General features: G+C 38.1%; 2 protein-coding genes across 3 annotated transcripts in view; one reads left to right on the top strand and one right to left on the bottom strand.

The window, feature by feature from the left end:
• Positions 1–19274, bottom strand: part of LOC124593772 (ATP-dependent DNA helicase Q4) — a 155710-nt gene extending 136436 nt beyond the window's left edge. The window contains exons 1-2 of the mRNA XM_047132124.1: positions 18956–19274; positions 3510–5325 (exon numbers count right to left, since the gene is read on the bottom strand). Of these exons, the coding sequence (XP_046988080.1) occupies positions 3510–5325; positions 18956–19066 (1927 nt within the window). The 5' untranslated portion in view covers positions 19067–19274. The remainder of the gene's footprint in view (positions 1–3509; positions 5326–18955) is intronic.
• A 206-nt stretch (positions 19275–19480) lies between these two features.
• LOC124622103 overlaps positions 19481–25821 on the top strand; it is a 548933-nt gene continuing 542592 nt past the window's right edge. For both annotated transcript variants that reach the window (XR_006980597.1, XM_047147709.1), the window contains exon 1: positions 19481–19643. Coding sequence is in view for 1 of the 2 variants with exons in the window: in XM_047147709.1 (XP_047003665.1) it covers positions 19559–19643 (85 nt within the window). In the remaining variant the exon portion in view is untranslated. The remainder of the gene's footprint in view (positions 19644–25821) is intronic.

Genomic DNA, 25821 nt, shown 5'->3' with positions numbered 1-25821 from the left:
CTGACAACACAGCAAATAAAACGTACTTGACAGGCATGAGAGGGGGGGTGGGGGGTGGGGGGGAAGAAAGAATAAACAAATAGCAAATAAAAAGCACCAAAGACAGGAAAGACAGAAGAATCCACTGGTGTTAACAGGAAACAGTGATGGAAAGGGAAAGCGGAAGAAAACAATGTCCATGTCAATGCAAAGGCACAGAAAGTCAAGCGAGTTCACTGAGCAGACAGTCGGAAATTTAAAGAATGTCAGGAATATAACAGGTGCTGTAGAGAAACTTTACACGTGTGAATTCATTTTCTTCAGATGCTGGAGGAAGAAATGAAATGAGTATACGGCATTGTTGGCCGGGAGGCCCCATCCCGGAAGTTCGGCCACCAAGTGCAAGTCTTACTTCAGTCGATGCCACACTGGGCGACTTGCGTGTCAGTGATGAGGATGAAATGATGATGAGGACAACACAACACCCAGTCCATGAGCTGAGAAAATCTCCAACCCAGCTGGGAATCGAACCCGGGCCCGCTGCATGGGAGGCAAGCAAGTAACCACTCAGGCGGATGTTGGAGGAAGAATTTTAACTGCACAAAAAGCAAAACAATCATCAAGGTTATGGTCAGCATCACAGAACATACTCAGTGGTTCAGTATTGAGATTTAAAAGGACAGGAATACTGTGTATGTCTACAAAACCTGAATAATGGCTTACTTTTCAACACATAAATGTATGAAGTCAAGGTAAAAAATACTCAGCCTGTCTGTGAGACTGGATTTTTAGGCCCAAAATATATTTGCTCTTGAAGTGGTCTTCTTTTATGTCCACAAATTTGCTCATGGTCTTAACAGGGTATGAATTCCATGACAAGTCTTGTTCTAAAATGTGTCTGAAGTAACCAACCGCAGATGTGATAACCTCTTCGTTGTATTCAAGAACAGTTTCCTCGGTCATAACTTTCTTTGTGGAAGTCAGAGGTGTCAAATGTCATGGATAAGAAGGAAGTTCCTCAAGAAACCACTTCAAATGCCTTTGTTTTCCCACTGTCAAAGTACTTCGCTGTCAATAACATGACTTTTTCCATTTTGCAATTTTTCCATCCTTTCACTTAGGATTTTAGGCCAGAAGACTTTCACAGGATTTGCCAGTTGTTGATTTACACTTTGCAAAGTTATAAATGAGAAGAAAGTAAACTATAAGAATCAGCATACTGGAAGATGAATCCTTGCACGATTCACAGATGTTGTTGGTCGTTACTTTTCTGACGTACAAGTACAGAACTGCCATCCTCTTTTGCATATCTGCCCATCAAAGATGAAATAATTACTGAAGAGTATAGAACAGACAAGACCAAAGGGAAAGTATATTATCAGATTTGTTTCCCGTGGTGTTTTACTGGTCCGTGGCAGAGCAACCATACAGAATGGAAATGTCTTTATGAAGGGAGGTGACATCTCTAGTGCCTAGCAATGTGTGAGGTGGAAAAAGAGCAGATATATTTCACATATTATTAGCGAATACTGTTTTCAGCATGTGTTGGCAGCTCTTGAACAACACACTGTCCATGTTGATAAGCCAGAGCTAACAGACATTTTTTCCTCTAACTTTATTTCAAACATAAAACAGAAAGTCAACACTGCCAGGAAAAAAAATTGAAACACCAAGGAGGAGCTGTGTGACATAAATGAAAACTGGTAGGTGTGTTTCTACTATTCAAGTTTTGTATCAGTCGCATGCGAGTGGCCCTATGAGGTTGCAGAGCAGGTTTGCTTAAAATACATGCAGTGACAGTCATGAGTGTTAGTTACCTTTGAGATTGAACTTGGTGAGCTGATCTTAGTCAAGAATGCCTTTAAGATGACAAAGATGCCTTACTGAGTTTGAACGAGACCATGTAATAGGGCTATGAGATGCTGGACATTCCTTCCCATAGGCGATAATGAGGTTTGTGTCCTCAGCTGAGGGCCTCCCTTGGCATTTGTCAGTATTATTGAGGGCATTGGATCCATGAAGCACAGAAGTACATGAACTACACGTTACTAACCATCACCACTTTATGCTAATAATAATGTGCTCACTACGCCAATCCATCATAACTGTGTCTGACGTCTTACCGAGAACAAATGCAAATTTATCAAGAGTCCATTGTGGGGCGTAAAAGACATAAATTCCATCTCGAAATCCCACCCATTGGAAACAGTTCTGCCCAAGCAGGCGCACAACGACGTGACACAGCTACCGAGTGCATGGAGGTGCTCTGTGGCCAGCATATACTGACACCGCAGTTCGTCAACATTCCACGATAACACCAGCTCACATTCGTACTCACATGTGGTGGCTGGGTCCAAGCCTGTGATCCGTACATTCTGTGATATTGCACAGAGACTTTGCAGGAATGTAGCCACTGTTTACGATTGCTTGTAGTGAGAATGTATGGTCACAAGAAGACTGGACTCTGGACGGCCACATGGCATTACTGAGAGGGAAGACCATTCTGTTCAACGTATGGCTTTCGTGCATCGTACTGCATCTGCAACAGCACTCTGAGAAGCAGTTTGCACCACAGTGACACAACAAACTGTTACAAATTGGTTACTTCAAGGACACCTATAAGCCAGACATCCTGAAGCATGCATTTCAAAGACCCCAAACCACAGCCATTTGCGACTTCAGTAGTGTCAAGTGAGAGCTCACTGGAGGACAGTGTGGAGGTCTGTTGTGTTTTGTGATGAAAGCTGGTTCTCTCTCAGTGCCAGTGACGGCCGTGTGTTTGTTAGGAGAAGACCAGTTGAGGGCTTGCAATCAACCTGTCTACATACTAGACAAAGTGGACCCACACATGGAGTTACGGTCTGGGGTGTGATTTCATGTGACACTGTGGTTATCCCGTGCACTGGGACCGCAAATTTGTACATCAATCTGGTGATACGACCTGTTGTGCTGCAATTCATGAACAGCATTCCAGGGGATGTTTTCCAACAGGACAACACTCACCCATATACCACTGTTGTAACACAATATGTTCTACAGAGTGGCTACATGTTGCCTTGGCTTGCTCAATCATCAGATGTCTCCAGTTGAGCGCATATGGGACATCGTTGGATAACAACTCCAGCATCACCCACAAACAGCATTAACTGTATCTGTGTTGACCAACCAAGTGCAACAGCATGAAATCCATCCCACAAACTGACATCCAGCACCTGTGCAACACAAGCAAGCATATCTGCTTGCTTGCATTTAACATTCTAGCAGTAAAACAGGTTATTAATGTAACAGCATTTCACATTTGCAATGGCTTATCTCGCATTTACATTAACCTGTGATCTTTCAGTGTTACTTAAATACATTACCTAGACAAATGTATGCCTAGAATTTCACTACTCTACATTAATCATTTCTTGGTGACGTTATTTTTTTGTGTCAATTTATTTGTCATAGACTTCTGTTAAATTCTAAAAATACGTTATGTACTTAAGAAAATGTGACCAACATACTGATGATAATATATTTTAACATACCTTTACTATTGTTACAGTTCCTTGCAAAATGACCAACGTCTCCACACTTGAAGCAGGTGGAAAGAGATGAACCACTATAATCATTATTACTGGCATTTGCCTTCTTCTTTTTCTTCCATTCCATCTTCTTATACTTCGCAAAATTCATTGTCTTCTTTCCTCGAACATATACTTTTTTCTTTATGTTTATCTTTACAAAGTTTTCATTTCCTTTCCCAGAGACAATTTTATTTTCAAACTTCTCTTTCTTACTGCATGTTTTAGTACCCTTTTTTGATTGTGAAGGGGCACTATCTCTGGCAACAATACTACTAGCAATAGCATCAATATCAATCTCTTTCACATTATTTACTGATTTCCGAGTTTCTGAGTCTGTTCTCTCACTCCCAGTACTTTTAGAACTTTGGTTAGTTTTATGAACATCCACTGAATCTGAAAAATGTTTACTCTGAATGCTCAATTCTATATTTTTTGGCACCCCACAGTCTGAGATTTTCGAGCTCTCCACTTCAGGTTGTATCATATTACCCACATAGTTCCCTTCCTGACATCTATCACGCAGTCCAAAATGAACCTCTGTCCCTGTGAGTTGCGAATCATCTGCATTTGTAACACATGAGGCCAAACTACTGATTTGATTAACCACAGAATTGCAACTGGAAATCAAATCATTCTCCAGCCTCATTTTCTTCACTGCTCTTGATTCAGTAATGGACACATCAACAGCATCTGACCTTTTAATGCTAGATGAAAATTTTCTCTTGGAAATTAGCTTCCTTTTGCGCTTGATACCCGTCTCATCTTCAGATTCACTGTTGTAGACAACATCCTCATCACTGTAAAATGCCTGACTGTGGGCATTTATGGAATTGCTGATACACATTTCTTGGGACTCTGGTGGAGAACAATTTGTTAAACCAACTATCCTAGTATCTTCTGAAGATGAAGAGTTCTCACAATCTTGGGAGCTGAGATTTGACACACCACTATCATAATCAGTATGTCTTTCCACCCAACCTTTGTCAAGTTTCCTTTCGGACACTAACACAGGTTTCATACTGCCTGTTTCCATGAGAGCTTTGTTTATTATGTTTGTGGCTTGGCAATTAATTGGAAGGGTTCCAGTTACTATTCTGTACCTGCATTCTTCAACATTTTGTAAAGCTGGTGTCCTACAGTCAATGCTCAATGAATTTTCATGTACAGGGGTGTCTGGATTCCCTGCAGCCACAACAACAGGTTCCTTATTTTCTTGGTCCTCCATTACTGAGTCTCTTAGCTTGCAAGCTGCAATTGATTTGCGTTGTGAGAGCGATTTTCTAGGATTGCGTTTCGAAAATTTTGAACCAGAAAAAAGTTTCTCTGAGAGTACAAATGAAGAGGAACGTTTTAATGAAGGTTTTGTACTTATCTGTCCAATATTAACGGATTGATTTTGAGATTTATTAAGATGTGCACCCCACACAGTCTCAGTATTGCATACAAAGCCCGTGTCAAAAGAGGCTGAACCACATTTTTCCTCTGACAAAGTTTTCTTTTTCTCCGAATCATCATTTTCATTTTGAATGTCCTTAAGAGCAGGTCTGAATACCTTGTGCTTTTCATCAGAAATAAGAGACTTTACGGAACACTTGGGAATGTCAAACTCCGCTATAGGCAGCGTGGTCTCTAAGCTGCTGTCACATGACACCGACACAGAGTTTTCAATATCATCTGAAAATGATTCTCTTAAAGATTCTTCTAGAGCTAGAGTCTTTAGTTTGTAATATATCTTGTATGCATCTCTTACATGGGTCGGTGCTAATTTGATATCTGCCTGCAACAACAAAATATTGAATTATTAGTTACAAAGTAATAAATGAAATATCTTCATCTACATTAGACATCTCATTTTAACAAGAGTGCATATTCTGTACTGTAACATTAAGTAATAAATAACATTACACTACCTTAGTATGAATTATTCCACAAGAAGAAAAACATGTGGGATCTTGATTGTCTATTTAAGAATACTACCCAGACTAGTGTTCACTGCCTCTAAACTCCCTAGTCCTCAAACAACAGCCACAATATCGTTTTTCAAATGACATCATTTACTTTCAGATTTGATACCGGTGTATACTGAGTGTCCCTCCCTACAAGTCGAGCACATTTTCTCTGATGTTTGGCAGACATTTCCAATTTCGTATTAGCAATGTGTAGCAAAACTCAGCCTAAACAAATATTGGTCATCAAATCTTTTGTGCAACGTCCTTTGTCAATGGGAAGTGTTGGTTTGTTTCCTGTTACTAACAAAATTATTTAACAGGTGCAGTAAAAAATGAAGTGTAACCAATACTCCAACGACGACTCCGCCCTGGCCCACGCTAACTGCTGCAGTGCTGCTTAGTCACAGCTGGAGTGCTGTTTACTCTGTCTTTTACCGTCCTTGTTAATACACATCAATAAAATGAATACCATACTGGACTGAACTGGGTCTGCTCTACTGAATGGATACACAAAATTACATTTTAAAAATCATTTTGTTTGTAGTGGGAAACAAACTGACACTTTCTGTTGACACTGGGTGTCGCATGACAGGTGGATAAGCAGAATTCGTTTAAGCTGATTCCAGCTACACCCTGCAAATACAAAATTGCAAATATCTGCCAAAACACCAGAGAAAATATACCTGACAACCCTTATAAGCAACACCCCCCTGTATATCGTAATAATGCACGCCTTCTGCAGATCCGCCAGCTTACAATTCAGGTACATAATGTGTTCAGGCATTCGTTTCTGTATTAAAGTGTCGTGACATACGGGGTGGAAGTTTCTCTCTCCACAACACTCTCCCCCCCCCCCCCCCCAAAACTCACCAAAATGAGTCAAAGAAAATCTGAGAGGAGTTTTGGAGTTAATGTTCTGTGATGTTCTGACTGTGTACAATCATATAATTTTCGATTAAAAACGTCAAAAGTACAGCTACATTAAAATTATCCTGTGGTTGGGTGAATTGGAGTATGTCTCTTTTGTTTCAATATGATTATTTGCACTAAACTAAAATCTCATGGCTGGCCGGTGTGGCCAAGCAGTTCTAGGTGCTTCAGTCTGGAACCGCGCGACTGCTACGGTTGCAGGTTCGAATCCTGCCTCAGGCATGGATGTGTGTGATGTCCTTAAGTTAGTTAGGTTTAGGTAATTCTAAGTTCTAGGGAACTGATGACCTCAGAAGTTAAGTCCCATAGTGCTCAGAGCCATTTGAACCATTTTAACATCTTATAGAATAACACAATTTGTTCAGAAATTTTGAAACAGGTAATTTTGCCAAGATAATCAGGAGTAGAACAATTAGTATAACTTTGAGAGGCAGTGAAGGTACATGTCATGCAGTGTGTGAACTGCAAATGAGCAAGAACAGAGTTGAAGAATGAGTTACAAATGTGTGGCCCAGTACCTGAGTCAACTTGTTGATAAGATAACAATAATCAGTACTACCCTTGAAAATGTGAACACTGTCTATCTTGGCTTTAACAATCTCTATTAACAAGTATTAACTTATTGGTTTAATTTCTTCATACAACATAGATGGGCCTATAAGAGATTTGCATATGTACAAAATATCACAATTACTTAAACAAAACGTTTTCAATTCCTTTGTGCAGCAACTGCTGCTCATTCACTTTAAAAATTAGCCATAATCATGATAAACATTATGAGGTGTGATCTGCTTTCGCATTAGCATTCACGACTGATTTGATTTATTCATCCAGAAACCATCTAACAATGATACAAGATTTGTCATTGTAATACAATGAAAATAAATAGCTCAAAATACACACACACACACACACACACACACACACACACACACACACACACACACACACAGAGAGAGAGAGAGAGAGAGAGAGAGAGAGAGAGAGAGAGAGAGAGAGAGAGAATACATAAATACGATTTTATGAGAATAGGACAAGTAATCAACTGCGGCCTTCATGAAGGAACCATCCCCGCATTTGCCTGAAATGATTTAGAAAAACCAAGGAAAATCTAAATCAGGATGGCTGGGCAGAGAAAACTTCACTCTCCCAAATGTAAGGTCTGTGTCTTAACAACTGAACAGCCTAATTTGGTTTGTTCTTCTTGCAACATGTTCTTTGATTTGCTCACAGTTTCCACCAGATATATTAGGAAAATATCTATTCATAGATACAAATGAAATTTATGCATGTAAAGGGTGAAGGCAAGGAGGGGCCTGACCATATGGGAGGTTTGATCCATATCTGGATCTGCCAACAAATGCTTGTAGCATTGATTTTAACAATGATTAAGAGTTACACTGGAACCCAGCCATGCCTCTGTTGACAGTTACGAGTGGAAAATGCAAGTATTGCCCATGATGCACACTTTTTTTGTTTCTTCACTAATTTTGTATTGTGTCTCCCTTTGTAGGGTACTGATTGAAACACAGTAGGCCTACCACATGAACATACAAATTTTTATTTGACAAGTAATTTCATTGGATATGCTGACCTAAACATCCACTTCTACACCTACATCCATAGTCTGCAAACTATTGTGAAGAGCATGACATAGGGCACTTTCAATTGTACAATTTATTACGGCTTCTTCCTGTTCCATTCATGTATGGGGCATGTGAAGAATGACTATTTAGATGCCACTATGCACACTGTAATTAATCTAATTTTATCCTCTCAATCCCTACATGAGCATTATGTAGGGGATTGTAGAGTCCTAGAGCATTTGAATCCACTTTTTCATACTCAGTCAGCAGGCTTTCTTAAGACAGTTTGCTTTTATCTTCATTAGTCTACCAGTTCCGTTCTGTCAATATCTCTGCAACATTCTCCCATGGGTCAAACAAACCTGTGACCATTCATGCTGCCTTCTCTGTATATATTCAATATCCTCTGCTAGTTATATTTGGTTTGGTCTCACATTAAAACTCCTCCTGAACAGGCCATGAAGGCCCAACCGCACCGATCGGCCACCATGTCATCCTCAGCCCAGAGGCGTCACCAGACGCAGATATGGAGGGACATATGGTCAGCACACCACTCTCCCTGTCGTACGTCGGTTTCTGAGACTGGAGCCGCTACTTCTCAATCAAGTAGCTCCTCAGTTTGCCTCACAAGGCTGAGTGCACCCCGCTTGCCAACAGCACTCAGCAGACTGGAAGGTGACCCATTTAAATGCTATCCCAGCTCAGCAGCGCTTAACTTTGGCGATCTGACGGGAATTGGTGTTACAACTGCAGCAAGGCCGTTGGCTTTGGGTCCCACATACTTCAGCAATATTCTAGGAAGTGTCATATAAGTGATTTGTAAGCAATCTTCTTTGTTAACTGATTACACTTCCCTATTATTCTAGCACTATCCACATCAGTCACTAACAAATATGGGTACTGGCCTTATGGCCAAGCCAGCACAACAATAACTAACATCTTCAGAGTTACTGTAAACTGCATGTTACGAACTTTTCCTGGTTATTAAAGAACGCAGTTTTCTTTTTTACAATTTTTTTCTAGACTTTGTTAAATTCTACGAGTTGTTCAGTTCCAGTGTGTCTGTTTTGGAAATCTTAACACTGTAGCAATAAGAAGAAGACCTTATGCTGATGGGGAAATGAAACTGGCCTGTTTTTTGTGATAAATGAAAATAAAAGCATAGTGCTTCAAAAACTTCCAGTTTAGACAGAAAGACCTTACAGCATGGTGTAACACCTAATTATAATTCAGAACACGTTTCCTGTAGTGCTCAGAAAAGCCATTGGTCAATTATCTGAAAACGACAGATAATCATTATAGTTGAAGCCCAAAAACTGCTAGTTTGGAGAAGATGACAACATTTGGTAAAAATGATGTCTAATTAGTACAATATAAAACAAGCATCTTACGTCCGGCTGAGAGGTTTCTTTCTACACAAGCAGAATAAGTGTCACTGTGTAAACCCAAATCTACAATCATAAAAAGAGCTATTGCATTCAATGGGCCAACTGTTGTAGAGTTTTTTAAAAATATGAAAGAGCTGTAAACTAGACAAAAACTTAAAAAAAAACTGACTTTAATGAATTTTGAATGTTGACAAAAACGAGGTACCAACAGTGTACGTACCTTGAAAAGCTATTGCTAAAAAGTATTCAGAAGTTACGTTTCGATATAGATGTACCTTGAAAATCTATTGCTAAAAAGTATTCAGAAGTTACTTTTGGATATAGATGTACCTTGGTAACTATTTTTTGTGATATATCTGCCATTGGAACCTCTAATTTTTTTCTATATCTAAGAGTGAGAGTACCTGATCTCACAACCAAAGATCCCACCTTCAGGATGTAGATTTGTTGCATATGCTAGAAGTTGGATGACTGACAAAAATTTTGAACTTTACCGAGGCCAGTTTTGAAGTACACTACATGTTCCAAAGAAAAACCTTAGTTAGTTATGTCAGACACCTGCGATCAACACTTAACTCTCACATAAATACGAAAGTAGCATCATATTTCTGAGTATTTCACCACTTATAAGTCTCTGGATGATGGAGTATTTGGCTCGTTTAAGGTATCTTCAGTCAAGCATATAATGGATAGATACAAAGGGAATCCCAAAAGTGAGGTCTCCTATTTATTTATAAGTACATAGACCTGTTTATTTCTATAACAGTTTAAAACAGTTTACAGCTTGAACATTTAGCTATTTTTCGACATAATCACCATTTCTGTCGATGCATTTTTGTAGACGCTGTGTTAGTTTTTTCTTAACCTAGGGAACAGGTGATAGTCACTGGGTGCCAAGTCAGGACTATAGGGTGGGTGGGTGATTATGTTCCACTGAAACTGTTGCAGGAGAGCAACAGTTTGCCAAACGATGTGTGGGCGAGCGTTGTCATGGAGAATGTGTACATCCTTGCTCAACATTCCTCTTCTCCAGTTCTGAATTGCCCGTTTGAGTTTTTTCTGAGTCTCACAGTACCTGTAAGCATTAACTGTGGTCCCATCGATTCAGCTCCAAACGAGATGAAAAAAGAGGTTCATAACTTTCTGAACAGCATGGCAGCAAGCTGATATGACATGGGCATACAAAAACTGCCACAGCGTCTACTAAAATGCATTGACAGAAATGGTGATTATGTTGAAAAACAGCTAAATGTTCAAGCTGTAAACTGATGTAAACCATTGTAGAAATAAATAGGTCTATGTACTTATAAAAAATAGGACATCTTACTTTTGGGATTACCCTCGTAGTGAGCAATCCTAGCCACCCTAAACAAGTTCAAGACATTTGGAACCAATAGAAAAACTTGTGTCCAATCAATGACAACACAAAACATATTAAATTGAATTTAAAATACTTGAATTTATTCTTTTAAGTCGTCATTATTTACTTATGTAATTGACTGTACAGTTGTGGTAGAAGCCACTGACAGAAGTGACACCTGTAGGCCTACTTCCTCTACACAGATTCTCATGCCTTCTGGCTCACCTTATCAGTCAGCAGAAGGTGTAAGTTTAACTGAATAGACCGTACACCCTTCTGCCTCACACTGGATTTCAGCTGGTACTAGTCCCGTATGTCATACTTCGCCTAGTGAAGGTCTGACATCTTCAATGCCTTCAGTTGTTTTTCTCAAAGATATTAAACCTAGGAGAAAGTTTAGAGACAGAGGAAGAAAACCAGGAAACGCCCAAATTTTGACAGATACCTTCAACACTGAAAAACAAACAGAAGAGGAATTGCAGAAAAGAGCAGAATTACAGGCTTAGGTTTTTTAAATATAAAATGTACAAAGGATGATAGTGACAGTAATTGTACAATTTAATTTTTGTGATTGTGACTGTGACCTAGAAGTATTTGAAAATGAAGTTCAGAACTACAAATGTGACATACGTGTTTTTCTCTCAGTGAAAATTTGGGACAAGCAGTCAAAGGCGCACTATGCAGAAAAAACAGTGGCGCACTAGGCAGAAAGAACACTTGCCAAAGAAGCCAAATAAAATTACAATGAAGTAAATGTTCTGAGACTGAAGGCTACAGGACACATATTTATACCCAGAAAATAAAGGTAAATCCAAAAAATGTTCAAATGTATGTGAATTCCTAAGAGACCAAACTGCTGAGGGCATAGGTCCCTTGACTTACACAGTACTTAAAATAACTTATGCTAAGAACACCACACACACTCATGCCCGAGGGAGGACTTGAACCTCCAGCAGGAGGGGCAGTGCAATCTGTGACATAGCACTTCAAAGCGCTTGGCAACTCCACGGGGCAGAATATATCCATTTCTCCATGCAGAACACTGTATTTAAATTATCTGTCTCAGAGAACACACGATGATAGCAGATGTGATCCACGAAACTACAACTCCATGTCTTTGACAGAGATTTATTGTGGACTCTTAGCAAATTTTCTTTGCTCAAACACAACAAGATTTCTGTAATGGAATAATCCTCTCCATGCCAAACAGCATGGATTCTGAAAACAATGACTATGTGAAACTCAAATTGCACCTTTCTCACAACATGCTGAAAGGCTTGGTTCAAGACAGTCCGGTAGATGCAGTATTTCTCGATTGCAAAAAAGCTTTTGACTCAGTAGCAGCCCTATGCTTAACATCAAAAATATGATCCTATGGGTATCAAGCAAAATTTGTGGAAGGACTGGGGATTTTTTGCTATGGATAACACAGCAATTTGTCTTTGATGGACAATAATCAACAGGTGTGTGTGTGTGTGTGTGTGTGTGTGTGTGTGTGTGTGTGTGTGTGTTGGGTCCCTTGCAACATTAACAATAGTCTCAGACAGATGATGCCATTATCTACAATGAAGTACAGTCCGAAAGAATCAGCACAAATATTCAGTCGGATTCTGATAACATTTCAAAGTGGCACAGATTTGGAAATGTGCTTCAAATGTTCAGAATCAAGTAGAATTGTGCACTTAAAAAATAAATAAATAAAGAAGCATAATTCTGTCACTGCAATACAAGCAAGTCACATGGAATCGGCCAACTCATGCAAATTCCTGGGTGTAGCGCTATGTAGGGACATGAAATGGAAGAATCACATAGCCTCAATCATAGATACACCAGGTAGCAGACTTCAGTTTATTGATAGAACACTAGGGAATTGCAATTAGTCTGCACAGGAGACTGCTTGCCCTATAACATTACCCAAGTGTGTGGGATTTCTAAGAAACGGGAATAACAGGGAAAATTGAACGTATACAGAAAAGGGCAGAACAAATGGTCACACGTTTCTTGACCTGTGGGAGAGTGTCAACTGTATGAATATACTAAAACCCCCTACATAATACTCCCGCAGGGATTGTGAGTACCTGATTAGATTAATTATAGCATGCACAGAGGCATTTAAACTCATTCTTCCCGCGTTCCGTAGGTTAACGGCAAAAAGCCCTAATAACTGATACAATGGGACGTACCATCTGCCACACACTTCACACTGACTTGCGGAGTATGGATGCAGATGTAGATGTATTTAGTGTTAACAGACTACATAAAGGATAGCTCTTAAAACAAACTTTGATTTTTCCCTATTTATGATGTTAAGTAAAAGCAGACAGCAATTCAAGTTAACAACCTGCAGTAAATCTGTAGAAGCGTTAAAATTCGGAAATGCCTTAAATGTAAGCCAATATAAATGTAATTAATAAAAATATAAAGTTAAATCTAGGTGGACAGGTTATTATAAACATTTCACAGCATCACAGTAACTGTCAAAACTACTTTCCACACATTTCTATCACATCACCCAACTTTGTGAAATTCTGCAAAATCTTATTTATTAAAAGTATGATTGGGTCATTCCATATCAAATCACACAACAAAAAAATAAATTTTACACCTACCTCCTCAGATTTTCATGAAATTTGGCTCAAATGGTTCTAATACCATCCTGACAACACCTGCAAATTTTTTTTTGCTGTATCTCTTATAATTTTTTTTAATAGATTTTTAAATTATGTTTTGCGTTTTCCGAACCTTCGGAAATGGTAAATTTAATTTGTATTCAAAACTTTAAAATTGCTTATCTTAAAAACTCTTTTAGGTAACATCATGAATTTTTGCAGCAAGTTTATTTATTATACATATTTGAAGATAAAAATGATACTATTAAAATATATCAATATTTTCTATGAAAAAATATATATCTATTTTTTTCTTTTTTTTAACGGATGTTTTGTTTTATAAGAATTGCAATATCTAGAGTCTCAGACCTGATAGAATGCTCAAATTTGTTTTAATTTACTCTCAAACATACAGGCTACTTGATAAAACAAAAATAATGATGGCTTTTTAACATGTTTATTAATTATAGTAGATTACATTAGAATTATGTACAAAGATAGTGTACTTACGACACTTATGTATAACCCAACTGATTGCTTGAAACATTGAATTTTTTGAGTAATTTTGTCTTTTTAATAAACATTAATGCTGATTCAAACTGTTTTTCCACTTCAAGAGCTTTTAGTTCTTTTGATACAGTCTTTTTGAAGTAATACATTCTTCCAGTGCCGCTTGATTGAGGTGCGTCTGCTACATAGACTGTGTGCTCCAAAGGCACAATGCAAGAATCTTCTCTTTCAGGTCAACAAAAAGATGCAGCTGGTCCTGAAGGATGTAGAAATAGAATTTCTGCATCTTCTGTATCATTGAATATTGTTTTTACTAGTCCAAAGTACCAGTTACCATCATAATTTGCAGCCACATAGCTAAGAAGAATGGAAAGAAAAGACTAAGGAGGGTTTTACACTATCTGTAGTCCTAATTTCAAGGTTGTTTGTTGGAAGTGGTTTGAAGTTATGAAAACTTCTTGTTCCAGGAATGGTTCGGGTTGCTGAAAAAAGTTTTTCTAGTTTTAACCATAGCAAATCATAATCTTTTTTGTCAATAAAGTGAAAATGAATGTTTTCAATATTTTTTTCACAAATCTTGTACACATCGATTGCTGTCATTATTTATTCTTCGTCTGAAAGCTGTAGACTGGCTTTCCTTAAAATTCTTTTAATAGTTCCTCCTAGGCCATCACAAATTGACTTCCCATGACTTGTTGCAAAAAAAAGTGTGTTGGGCCTTCAAATTAAAGTTTCTCAAGTGTTCAGTCAAATTTTTAAAACTGTTTCTATTTTTGTACTGCCCAGCACAACTATCTGTAAAGTAGTGAACTGAGTCAATGTCAGTATGATGTAATGACAGCCACTTTGTAATTTATTTTTGTACAAAGTTAACAAAACCAGTGTCATGTTCTTGGTCATAACTAATAAAACAGTGGTTGGAAACAAAAAAACATTGTATTCCTCATTTCTTAGAAAAACTCCAACTGGGTGTAGAGCACAACCACCTCTATTCCAGTGGTAACTTTGGATCTCATTTTGTATAACAAAGGAATAATTTTCACTGAAATCCATCACAATAATTGCTGTTTTGGGTGGTGGGTCTTCTTTCAATCTTTTAAAGGCTGCTGATTGGGATATTGCTATAAACGAGTGCGGGGTGAGCTTTTCCAATGACCTAACCAATAAAGAAATGTAGTCTTCAACACTGATAGACTGTTTGATCATTTCTGCCCTGTCTGTGTTAACCCACTGACTGATTACAATTTCTTCTTCTAAATCATAATCTTCACTTAGTTTTTCACTTAAGTACTCAGTTAGTGCAGTATTTGCAGGACAGCTGTCGCAATGATGTAGCATGCAGTTTTGGTTTTCCGTGTTGCACACAAGCATCTTAATTAGGTCTTTATAAGATTCTTCAATTTTCACAGCATCCAGTAATAGTTTAACATTCTGGTGGATACTGCATACACATACAGTGTGTGTGCCTGCAGCACCAGCAAGGATACACCATTTAGGTCTCAAGAAACAAAATTTTGAAAATCCTACTTCTACCTCGGGATTCTCCCATTTGAAAGAATAATAGTGTTCTCTCAAATTACACAAAATGAGTCTTTTGCATGTACACATTTTTTTTGAACACTTACTTTGTCTTTTGTTCCAGGTAGCACTCTGGAACTTTCATCCTTTTCATAAAAATCTGTTACAAGTCTTACTGTATTTTCAGAAAGAGTTTTACCTTTTTTTGGACCAGGAGTTTCCAAAATACCCTTTTCAGATTTTAGCTTTCTAGCTTGTTGCACCATGTACTCACTCACCTTAAATTCTTTCATCACTTTATTTCGACTTCAAGAATCTGGAGCCAAGGTCAGAATCTGGATTTTTCTAGACCTCCCAACAGATGAAATCTTCTCTTTCATAAGAGAAATCATTACATCAAAATCCTTTGCTTTCTCAACCACACTTGTATCTTCTTCGTCATCATCAGAACTTGGTGCATCATATTTTAATGCTTTTGAAACCGCCTTTTTTTCAGTCTTTTCAATACTGCTAACCTTCCTTTTAAAATAAGACCCTTTACTTTGTTCTGACAAGCCATGAAGCTTTATCGGTGTTAAACCTAAATTATCAAGAGCAATGTTTGTTTGTACAAGGGATTCATTTCTGGATTCCAATTCAACCATGACTTCATCATCTGTTTCACTTTCATTGACTTCAACTCTTAATTTTTCCTCACAAAAGTTACGGCATGTTGAGCAAAGCTTTTGTCCAGGTTTTATGCTAATATCTTTTGTCAATAATTGTTTATAAAGATCCAAGCCTACACTTCTCAACGATTTTTTGATGGGATTTTTTTGTGTTTTTTTAGTGGGTCTACACATGTTGTTTGATACTTTTCAAAAACATTTAAAAAGTAGTAGCTGTGGTGTGAACATATATTCTTAAATTCACACAGATTAATTCCAGATCGTAAGTGGATCAAATCTTTTTCTTCCTCACTCAATTCAGATACCGGTTGTAACTTATTTGAAGGTGTGTAGGTTGTTTGAAAACAGTCAGATTTTTTAAATAACCCTACACTACAGGTTTGAATATCTGACATACTGATTTCACTTTTGGTCTGACTACTATTCTGGTTACTTTTATAGGAAATCGGAAAAGAATCTCTGTAAACTAAGTAACAGTACTTACTGAAAGTTCGAATAAATTTAATAAAATACTATCCAAGCACTATTTAACACCGTAATAATTTTTTACTTCAAAACACAGGAGTAACAAAACAAAATCCAAGCGTACATTGTTACTCCATGAAGACAAAAACTTATTTTCGGTGTCTAAGTCACTTGGTACTTTTTATTTTTAAAATATAACTAATATTATTTTAAAAATTAGATAACTATTAAACAGGTTAAAAAGCCAACATAATTGTTCTTTTATCTAATAGCCTATACAATTAAGAGTATTTTAAAACAAATTTGAGCTTTCTATCAGGTCTGAGACTCTAGATATTGCAGTTTTTGTAAAACTAAACTAGCTAAAAAAAAAAAAAAAAACTTGTAATTTTTTTCCATTTGGAAGATTTTAATATATCTTTACGGTAATTTTTTTTTAACATTTAGATATAATACACATACTTATTCCAAAATTTCATACTGATATCTTGAGTAGTTTTTAATATACAAATTTTTTTAGTTGTGAGGACACGTTTAAGCTACGATTTCTGACTGCTGAAACAACGCCAAATCTAAAAACTTTAAAAATTTATATAAAAAAAAATAATTATAAGATACAGAGCAAAAAAATTTTACAAGTGCTTTCAGGATGATAAAAGAAGTAATTGTACCAAGTTTCATCAAAATCTGATATGGTTGGTGTCAAGGCCTGGGTGACTTGACATGGAATGACCCGATTACAACAATACCCTTCATCTCAATGTAAAACTGGATTATGATCAGCAGAAAGGCACATTTAGTAATAGATTAAGATATCGGACGAAGTCCTTCCTCAGATGTACACAAACTCACACCCCCCCCCTCCTCCCCCATGTCAATTTTGACTGCACAGATCAAATTAATGTAACAATACCAGATGTCGGTGCCATCCCATGACGTACCGGCAGTGTGGCATGTGACATCAGAACATAAGCATGCAAACACAGAGAGAAAATAACACAATTTTTTTTACATCTATATTATCTGACTACACCACATGGTGATCACTTCTTCTTTCATATCAAAGATAAACAGTGATGTAGGCTTTACAGCACAGCACATCATCTTCCGAAGCCTAACAAAGAACAATAGACTTTTCAAATTGAAACATGTAATGGAGCCTTCCCCCCTCATTATTTTTAATGGAAGGTGCCAATGAATTGTAGTTGACCTTTTCGTTATTTATACACTAGTATGTTGAGGCAGTGAAACAATTAGCATTATATGCTAGTTCAACAAAAAATCATAATTCGAAGTACCAATGTGTCTACTCATTCCAAATAACACATGCTTTGTTGGGATATATATCACTAACTTAGGCTTCACTTTCATAGATTATGCCTGTGTTTGTGTGTGTGGTTTTTATTTTTTTTTTTTTTTTCCTTTTTTAAGTCACATCCTTGCATTACATCTTTTATCATCATGACTAACTACTACACGCATCTATGTAACACGAACACACATAATGAAAAAGTGAATTGCTAATGAAAAATTGAACTGATAAATACAGGTTAGTTTGAACATAATTAAGTGACTGGGTTTGGCTCGAGGGATGCAATACAATCTTCCTCAATAGAAATTATCATCAGTACTCATACAAACCAGTAGGCTGCAAGAAGCAGTGAAATTTTGCTGTAAATCACAATATATTATTGTATATGTTAGAGGAATATCTATCTCCTGCAGTTAAATACTTAGATTTCATATGACAAAGCTATGATACCTAATGTAAAGAAAGCAAAGTAATGAGAAGAATTCTATATCAGAAGCAGCTACCAGGATTTCTCTCTACAACTGATAAGACAACAATTCGTTGGTATCTGTACGGCAGTAACTTCATGTGACACGAGATTATGGCTCTAAACCTCATTGGAAGGCCATCATTGTCATTTACCATCCACCGATGTATTAAAAAGCCACACTGTAATCCAACATTACAATAGGATTAAGTATAAACTGTTAAGATACAAACGTGATAGAGGCTGTTGTATTGCATTCACTCCACTTAAAACTGATGAGGACTCATCTTGAACATCAAATTGCTTTGGGCTAATCAGCACATGTAGCAAAATATTTTCACATAAAATAATGTAAAGAGGGTACACCTACTAACTTAAGAACTAGAGTTATAATTAAATTTTCGCATTTATAGAATCCCCCAATGTTCGTATCTCAATTGCATCTTCACTCAAACCAACACATTTAAATGTCCCACGAGTATTAAAGTCTTCGGCATTTGTACAAAAACCTATACATATTGTATGAAAATGGATTATCAAACCTACAATGACTTGCTTGATAGTTCTGTTTCCTTCTAGAACTGCAACGCTTTTCACTTATAACAAATTAATCAGAACTGAAAACTGACATAACTGCTGGACTAACCTTCGTAGGATTACATCCATTTTTCTTCACAAACTCACTTTCCCAGAGCCTCACTTGCCGCTTTGATTTTTGATATTTAGACTGGAAGCCTGGATCGTCTAACAAACCCATTTTTCTGGCACTAATATGTGTTATTACACAACTAACTTTTCATGTGTACACACTTATTCTATTTACGTTACTTCGCCACTTCCCGCGTTTCACACCACGCCACAGAGGCACAGGTAATCACGCACATCTGACAGCTGTGAAATAATATTAAGAACTCTTAAGAATATGCAGCAGTAGTTGATTGACTTCGTTCCTATTTGCAGAATTGCAACATAAAAAACAATCCAAACCCGTATCTCGCAGGAAGCGAAAGTTTTAAGTTAACTACTTTTGCACAAAATTTGTTAACTTTCGATATATACCGCGTTGATTTGAAAAGTCGACTGTCGCATGCTTATACGAGTCGCGTCGAGGTATCGATTTTCAGTTGTTGTCAGGTAGTGACATCTGGTTTAATACTTCGCGAGATTTCAAGATGGCAAAAGTTGTTACAGGGTGGTGTGTGCAATGAGGGTTTTGTATTGTTTATGAGTGTAGTTGAATGGATTGACCATGGCGGAGTATAATATAGACATATCAAAGCTTCCTGAAGACGTCAGGGACAAACTAGCAGAGCTGGATTTGGAACTATCTGAAGGTAATGTATATTTACATCGTTTTAAATGTTGCAGTGCTATCACAAGTTATCACAAATCGATAGTTTGTATGTTCACGCTGCAAAATTTGCGGTGAAAGTACCTTTTAAAGTAGCGAAAGTCAGGCATCTTTGTCATTTTCGGTTTTAGCGTCGGAATAATTTTATACTTGTAAAAAAATTGGAGGAATGTAATAGCATGTAGCATCTATGAGTCACATAATGTGTGTTTCTGTTTATTTGCTTCTCAAAAATACTCTGTTTGATTATATACAGAGTGTATAGTTTTTGTTGTGTGTGATGATGTGTTGCTTTGGCATGTGGAGCGATTATTCTCCTTAAACTGTGACAGTAATGAAAGCTGTAACATTCGAAAATCATACACAGACGCCGCACCCGCTCACCTACTACATCTTTTCTACAGAACGTCTTACAGGATTTTAGTGTAATTTCTTTGCAATATGTAGTTCTTCGGTGGAGCGTATATCATAAACTTCGTGCCCATATGCCGGCATCTTTTCTCTGTTTATTGGTATGGTCTGTCTGTTAAATCAGTTTTTATATTTATTTTGTATGCTCATTTGCAGTGTACACAAAGTTTCTAAACATGGGATTTACAGCTCTCATTAGCTTATTTACCTCCCCTTCTTTCTCGTGTAACGTACTGTAGATTCGGAAAGATTAGCCGCGGAAAACACGCCGAATGTACTGTTGCTGGAAGCTCACTCTTTTTTGGTTAAACCATGCCGGCGTATTACAAACATTTTCTTGCATCGGCATATGTTGTTAGATTTCCACACTGGCGTTATCCATAACATCTCTCTGTATCTGCGATTGCAACTTTACAAGGCATTCCAGCGAGACTTCGCAACACACACACACACACACACACACACACACACACACACACACACACACCTCGTGGCGTTATCAGGAACGGTTTGTATATCAACGTGTCATATTGCCGCCCACTTGTCAGCCTTCCCCTTGTACGTTGAAGAAGCTTACAGTATCAGTTTAGAAAGCGTTTTGGATCATACTTTCCGAAAGACATGTGGCAAACTATCGTGTTTATGGTAAATTGCAGACCAAATGCACCACAGATAAAACTGTCGTCAGTCATTTTTATTTAGTAACTTCGTGCTGTAGTTTGCTGGTTGTTCCATCGATGATACTGTATCAACTCCAATCATGACTCGGGTTCACAAAGTCGCTCAGTAGATCGAGTACTTTCACATGGAATGTCGATGAAAGACAGTCTTCATCCCCTGCCATTCAACCCTGTAGAGAAACCTCTTGCTTACATCATCTCCTGTTATTTGTGCATGGTCAAAGACGTCGTCTACTGGAGAAAACGTCAGAAATAAAAAAGTGTTTTGAAAAGTATTCTCTGCAGTCGAATTCATAAAATACATTTTTAGGAGTGGTATAGAGATTTGTCATTATAGTGTGCGAGAAACATTTGAAAATGTATTTTATCAGGCACTGGAATATAGTTTGCGTATTCCTTAGATGGTAATCAGACGACATGAGACTGCTTATAAACAAGAAATGCGAAAAGATACAATCCATTGAAATGGAGATATCTTTGCATTGTGATAAATGCGTAGTAATAACTGAAAATTTGTGCCAGACTCGACTTGAACCCATATTTACAGCATATCTTAAGCAATCGCCTTAGCCACTAGACGAACTACGCTTTCGGGCTTGAATCGAGCTTTTCATAGTCACTGATGTTTACGCCTATGCTTTCCAAACATGAATCATAGCGGGCTAAAGTCCCGGTCTCGCATAGATTGAGTGTTCATTAATTTGGAAATTGTACAGCAGTACTGTAAGGAGAACTACGGCACTACTGTCAAATAGCAACAGCACAATAGACAGCACGAAGCAAGTTCTTCCCGCGCCGTGTCCGCAAATGGAAGTGGCATAACAGGTAGTCCGGGTAGTGAGCGGCCCTTGCTGTGGTCCAGAGATTACTTACAGTTATCTGCTGGATTCTTCGGTTTTTTTCTGGACTTTAGACAGGGGAAGCTATTGCATTGTAAATGAAAGTAGGTAGGTTTGTAATTGGGAGGGTATTGGTTTAGTTACTGTAATAAAGTACCTTCATAGTGGTGTGAATGCGGGACATCAGGAAACGAAACATGTTGATTTGTGTTTCGAGCATCCTACATCGTATATGGGAACGGATTCCATTCATTTTCTTTTATTGAACCACCGCATTGTGTTTGTACCTCTTGCACTTAATCCTAGAACTTCATATTTCCTAACAATTACTTTTATGCTTGATATTAACAAATTTCTCCTCTTCGGAAACGCATGTCTTGCCATTGCGTCTACACTTTACATTGTATCTACTTCGGCCATTATCGGTTTCTTGCTGCCCAAATAGCAAAACTCATTTGCGACATTTAATGTCTTATTTCCTAAGCTAATTCCTTCAGCATCACCAGACTTAATTCGACTACTTTCCATGACCCTTGTTTTACTTATGTTGTTTATCTTGCAACCTCTTTTCAACGCATTATCCTTCCATTCAGCTGCTCCTTAAAGTTCTTTGCTGCCCCTGACAGAGTTAAAATTTAATCGGAAAACCCAAAGGTTTTTATTTCTTCTCCCTAAACTTTAATCTCATCTGCAAATTTCTCTTCGGTTTGTTTTACTGCGTGCTCCTTGTATACATTGAATAACGTTGGCAGTAGGCTACAATCCTGTCTCACTCCATTTTCGTCCACTACTTGCTTTTCATGTCCTTCAACTCTTAAAAACTGCATTCTGGTTGCTTTACAAGTAATAAGTAACCGTAAGTCTATAAAAGCTATGAGTGTAACCACCCCTTTTGTCAGTTTACATTCTAAAACAAGTTTTAGGATCAGTATTGTAATATTATATATAAAAGTCTGATTACTTTTAAAACTATAGCCACATACAATAGAAGCATTTGAGATGTGCTACGGAAGAATGTTGAATGTTAGCTGGACTGATACGGTAAGGAATGAGGTGGTTCTGTGCAGAATTGGCGAGGAAAGGAACATCTGGAAAACACTGACAAGAAGGGACATGATGATACGAATAAGTTGCATGGTACTAGAGGGAGCAGTAGAAGGTAAAAACTCGAAAGTAAGACAGATAGAGGGATATATTCAGCAAATAACTGAGTACGTAGGTTGCAAGCGCTACTCTGAGATGAAAAGGTTGGCACAGAAGTGGAATTTGTGGCGGGCCGTACCAAACCAGTCAGAAGACTGATGACTCAAAAGAAAAAGCCGCTTCAAAGTTTTCCAAATTATATTTTCCTTTCTTGTACGCACCCCATATGGATACGAGATACGCAACCAGTACACGCAAATGTTGAGCCTTTTTTTGTTTCGTTAGTATTTCCTGACTCCTTTGGCCTCCAGAAAACAACTTTTATTTGTTGGCAAATTTTGAGAAAAATATGAGAAAAAGTTGAATACCCTCTCCGGAATTGAAACCGTGTTCTTCATTTGGGAGAAAAGGTAGAGTCAGACACAGGAAGAACAGTCGCAAACAGAAAGTAAAAATTTGTTGCCCAATTTCATTTAAGTAAACGAAGTCACAGAAAATCACTCTTTCCTCAGTTAGTAGTTTCACACACTAGTCATCCCTGTCATAAAGACGTATTTTAGGAATTTATATCGGTTCAAATACCAATATTTTTAAACAACTTTTAGCGTTTTTCTGTATAGACTTTTTCCTCTACCTGTCAAGCTTGCTGGCACCACTATGCCGATTTCGTTCCACTCTGAATGTGTAATAATGTAAGGTAATTTTTAAAATGCAAAACATCTGTTACGGGAACACGCTAGCGTGAATTACTTGATAATAATTCTAGTACGTTGGAAGTCCTTGCCAAACAGACCACCAGCCTCCGTAGCCGAGGTCGCTAACACACGCCTGTGGGGTGGCGCTCGGCGTGAAGGTAGGCCGGTTAGAGTCCCGGTGGTGAATGAAATTTCCACTGTCACTTGGTTGTGGCGTGAAGTTTCTTATCACCAGTTTTTGGGCCAATGCCGTGGATTAAATCCAAACCTCTCCACAGTGTCCCATGAAGTGTAGGCATTTGACATTGCTGACGATGATACTTCCGTCGGACGTGGTCGTTAAGCTCGGCGGCCGCTTTGATGCTTTTCGAGAGTAGTAGGCAACGTGCCGCTACCGGCATATGTGTATATCATGTCGCCTAACTTAACAGATACCCATACGCACACAGCTGTCATACTTTGTGAAAGATAAGGAAAACCTTTGCAGTTACATTGATGAACCTGCCCGCCGGGGTCTTTCAGCCATTCGTGTCATACGACTTCACTTTATCAAGTAGACTTTCCAGCGACATTGAATGAAATCAGAGACATCGCCAGAATCGTAACAGATCGGCACAGCCGACACGAAAGTGAAACAGTGATTCCCGGGGAGTTGAAATCGGAGTTTCTGGATGAAATGCGACGTTTTTTGCGTGAACTGAGAATAGTCAAGAACCTTATAGCTGCGACGCAGCAGTAACTTAAAACAGCTGACCCTTAAATTTCTTATGCTGCTGCATGTTAAGGGAAACTCTGATTTATCGCCGAACATCAGCAGCGCTTTCGCCGTATCTAAATAAACCGTGCGAGGAAAGGTTTAATCTACCCTTAGCACTAAGTGGAGTATTTTCTGCCAAATGGAATGGTGCGCAAAGAAAACGTGACGCCTAAATTTCGACACCCCTCTCTCTCTCACTCTCCATGAATTAAGAACTGTAGGCATGGCCATCCTCCGCAGCGAGCACAGAAATATATAATATAAAAAAAACGATTAGCCTTGATTGCGGTAATTAAACCAACCTTTATCTAGGTTTCAGCCCAAATAATTGAGCCTTCTTCAGAAAATACACCTGAATCTATAATTTGTCTAGGAGGGCATGGTCTAGAAATAAAACTAAAACAGTGTGATAGTTTCTTATGTATTAGACTATCACGATTGCTGACTGTGCTGCAATGTTGAAAGTACAAAAACAGAAATATATGTTTGGTGAATAAAAAGCGTACTTTAAGGCATGATGCCTCAAAGTGAAAAAGGCGAAACGCATCTGGGAGAAGTAAAATACAGTTCAGCATGAAAATACGGTTTTTGTTTATAAAACAAATTAGAATTTTCCACACACTGTTCACACCAACACCAGAACAAGTATTGTACAGCAAGCAAACGGGCGTACCATACACGTTTCCTGTGTCAACCGTAGTCACTTCAGTGGCGAGAGAGACGTGGTTCCTGCAATATGTATTTTTCCAGCCTCGATCTGTATCTAATTCAGTACGTGTTCCCATTTACGTCACGTTCATATTTGTTTGTGTGTGGCAAGGTGAGCCACTTCTCTTCAGAGGACTAACAATTCAGTTTTCCCTGTGGCTTTTTTCCTTCGTTGCCTGCCATTTAAGACAATTAACCATTTCCGTGACGCTATAGCGTTGATTGAACACAACAGCCAAGACCAGTAGCTCTCTTCTCCAATCACATGTAGTGCATGGACAGAAAAATGGCTGTACCAAGCGATCTACTTATCAAGTACTTTGCATTTACTATTACTTCAAGTGCAGAGTTCCTTTTCTTTCCAGCAAAAAACCTTTTTCCTTGGCGGCATACTTCGTTGTGCTGATTTGAATGATCAACGGTTGCTGCGGATTTGTTCGATTCTCAAAAGCATACTCGTTTAACAGCAATTATCACGTCAATTTGTTTAGTTTTTGTGTGCACCATTCGTCCTAAGTGAAAGCTAATCAAATGGTTGGTGTTCGTACAGAATACGTCAGCGAGTAACCAACTGGCAGAAGGATGTAATCTTTTTTTTCTCCTTTTTCGGAGACGGAACATCGTCTTCAACAATCGTCCAATTTTTCTTTATATGGATAAATGTTTGCTTTTTCGGTGGGGAGCATCTCATCCTTACTCATCGCTGTGAATCATTTACAGGGTGATTCAAAAAGAATACCACAACTTTAGGAATTTAAAACTCTGCAACGACAAAAGGCAGAGCTAAGCACTATCTGTCGGCGAATTAAGGGAGCTATAAAGTTTCATTTAGTTGTACATTTGTTCGCTTGAGGCGCTGTTGACTAGGCGTCAGCGTCAGTTGATGCTAAGATGGCGACCGCTCAAGAGAAAGCTTTTTGTGTTATTG

The sequence above is a fragment of the Schistocerca americana genome, chromosome 1 (assembly GCF_021461395.2).
Source record: "Schistocerca americana isolate TAMUIC-IGC-003095 chromosome 1, iqSchAmer2.1, whole genome shotgun sequence".
Taxonomy (NCBI): domain Eukaryota; kingdom Metazoa; phylum Arthropoda; class Insecta; order Orthoptera; family Acrididae; genus Schistocerca; species Schistocerca americana.
The sequence above is the reverse complement of the archived record's forward strand: the minus strand, read 5'-3'. Positions and strand labels throughout refer to the sequence as shown.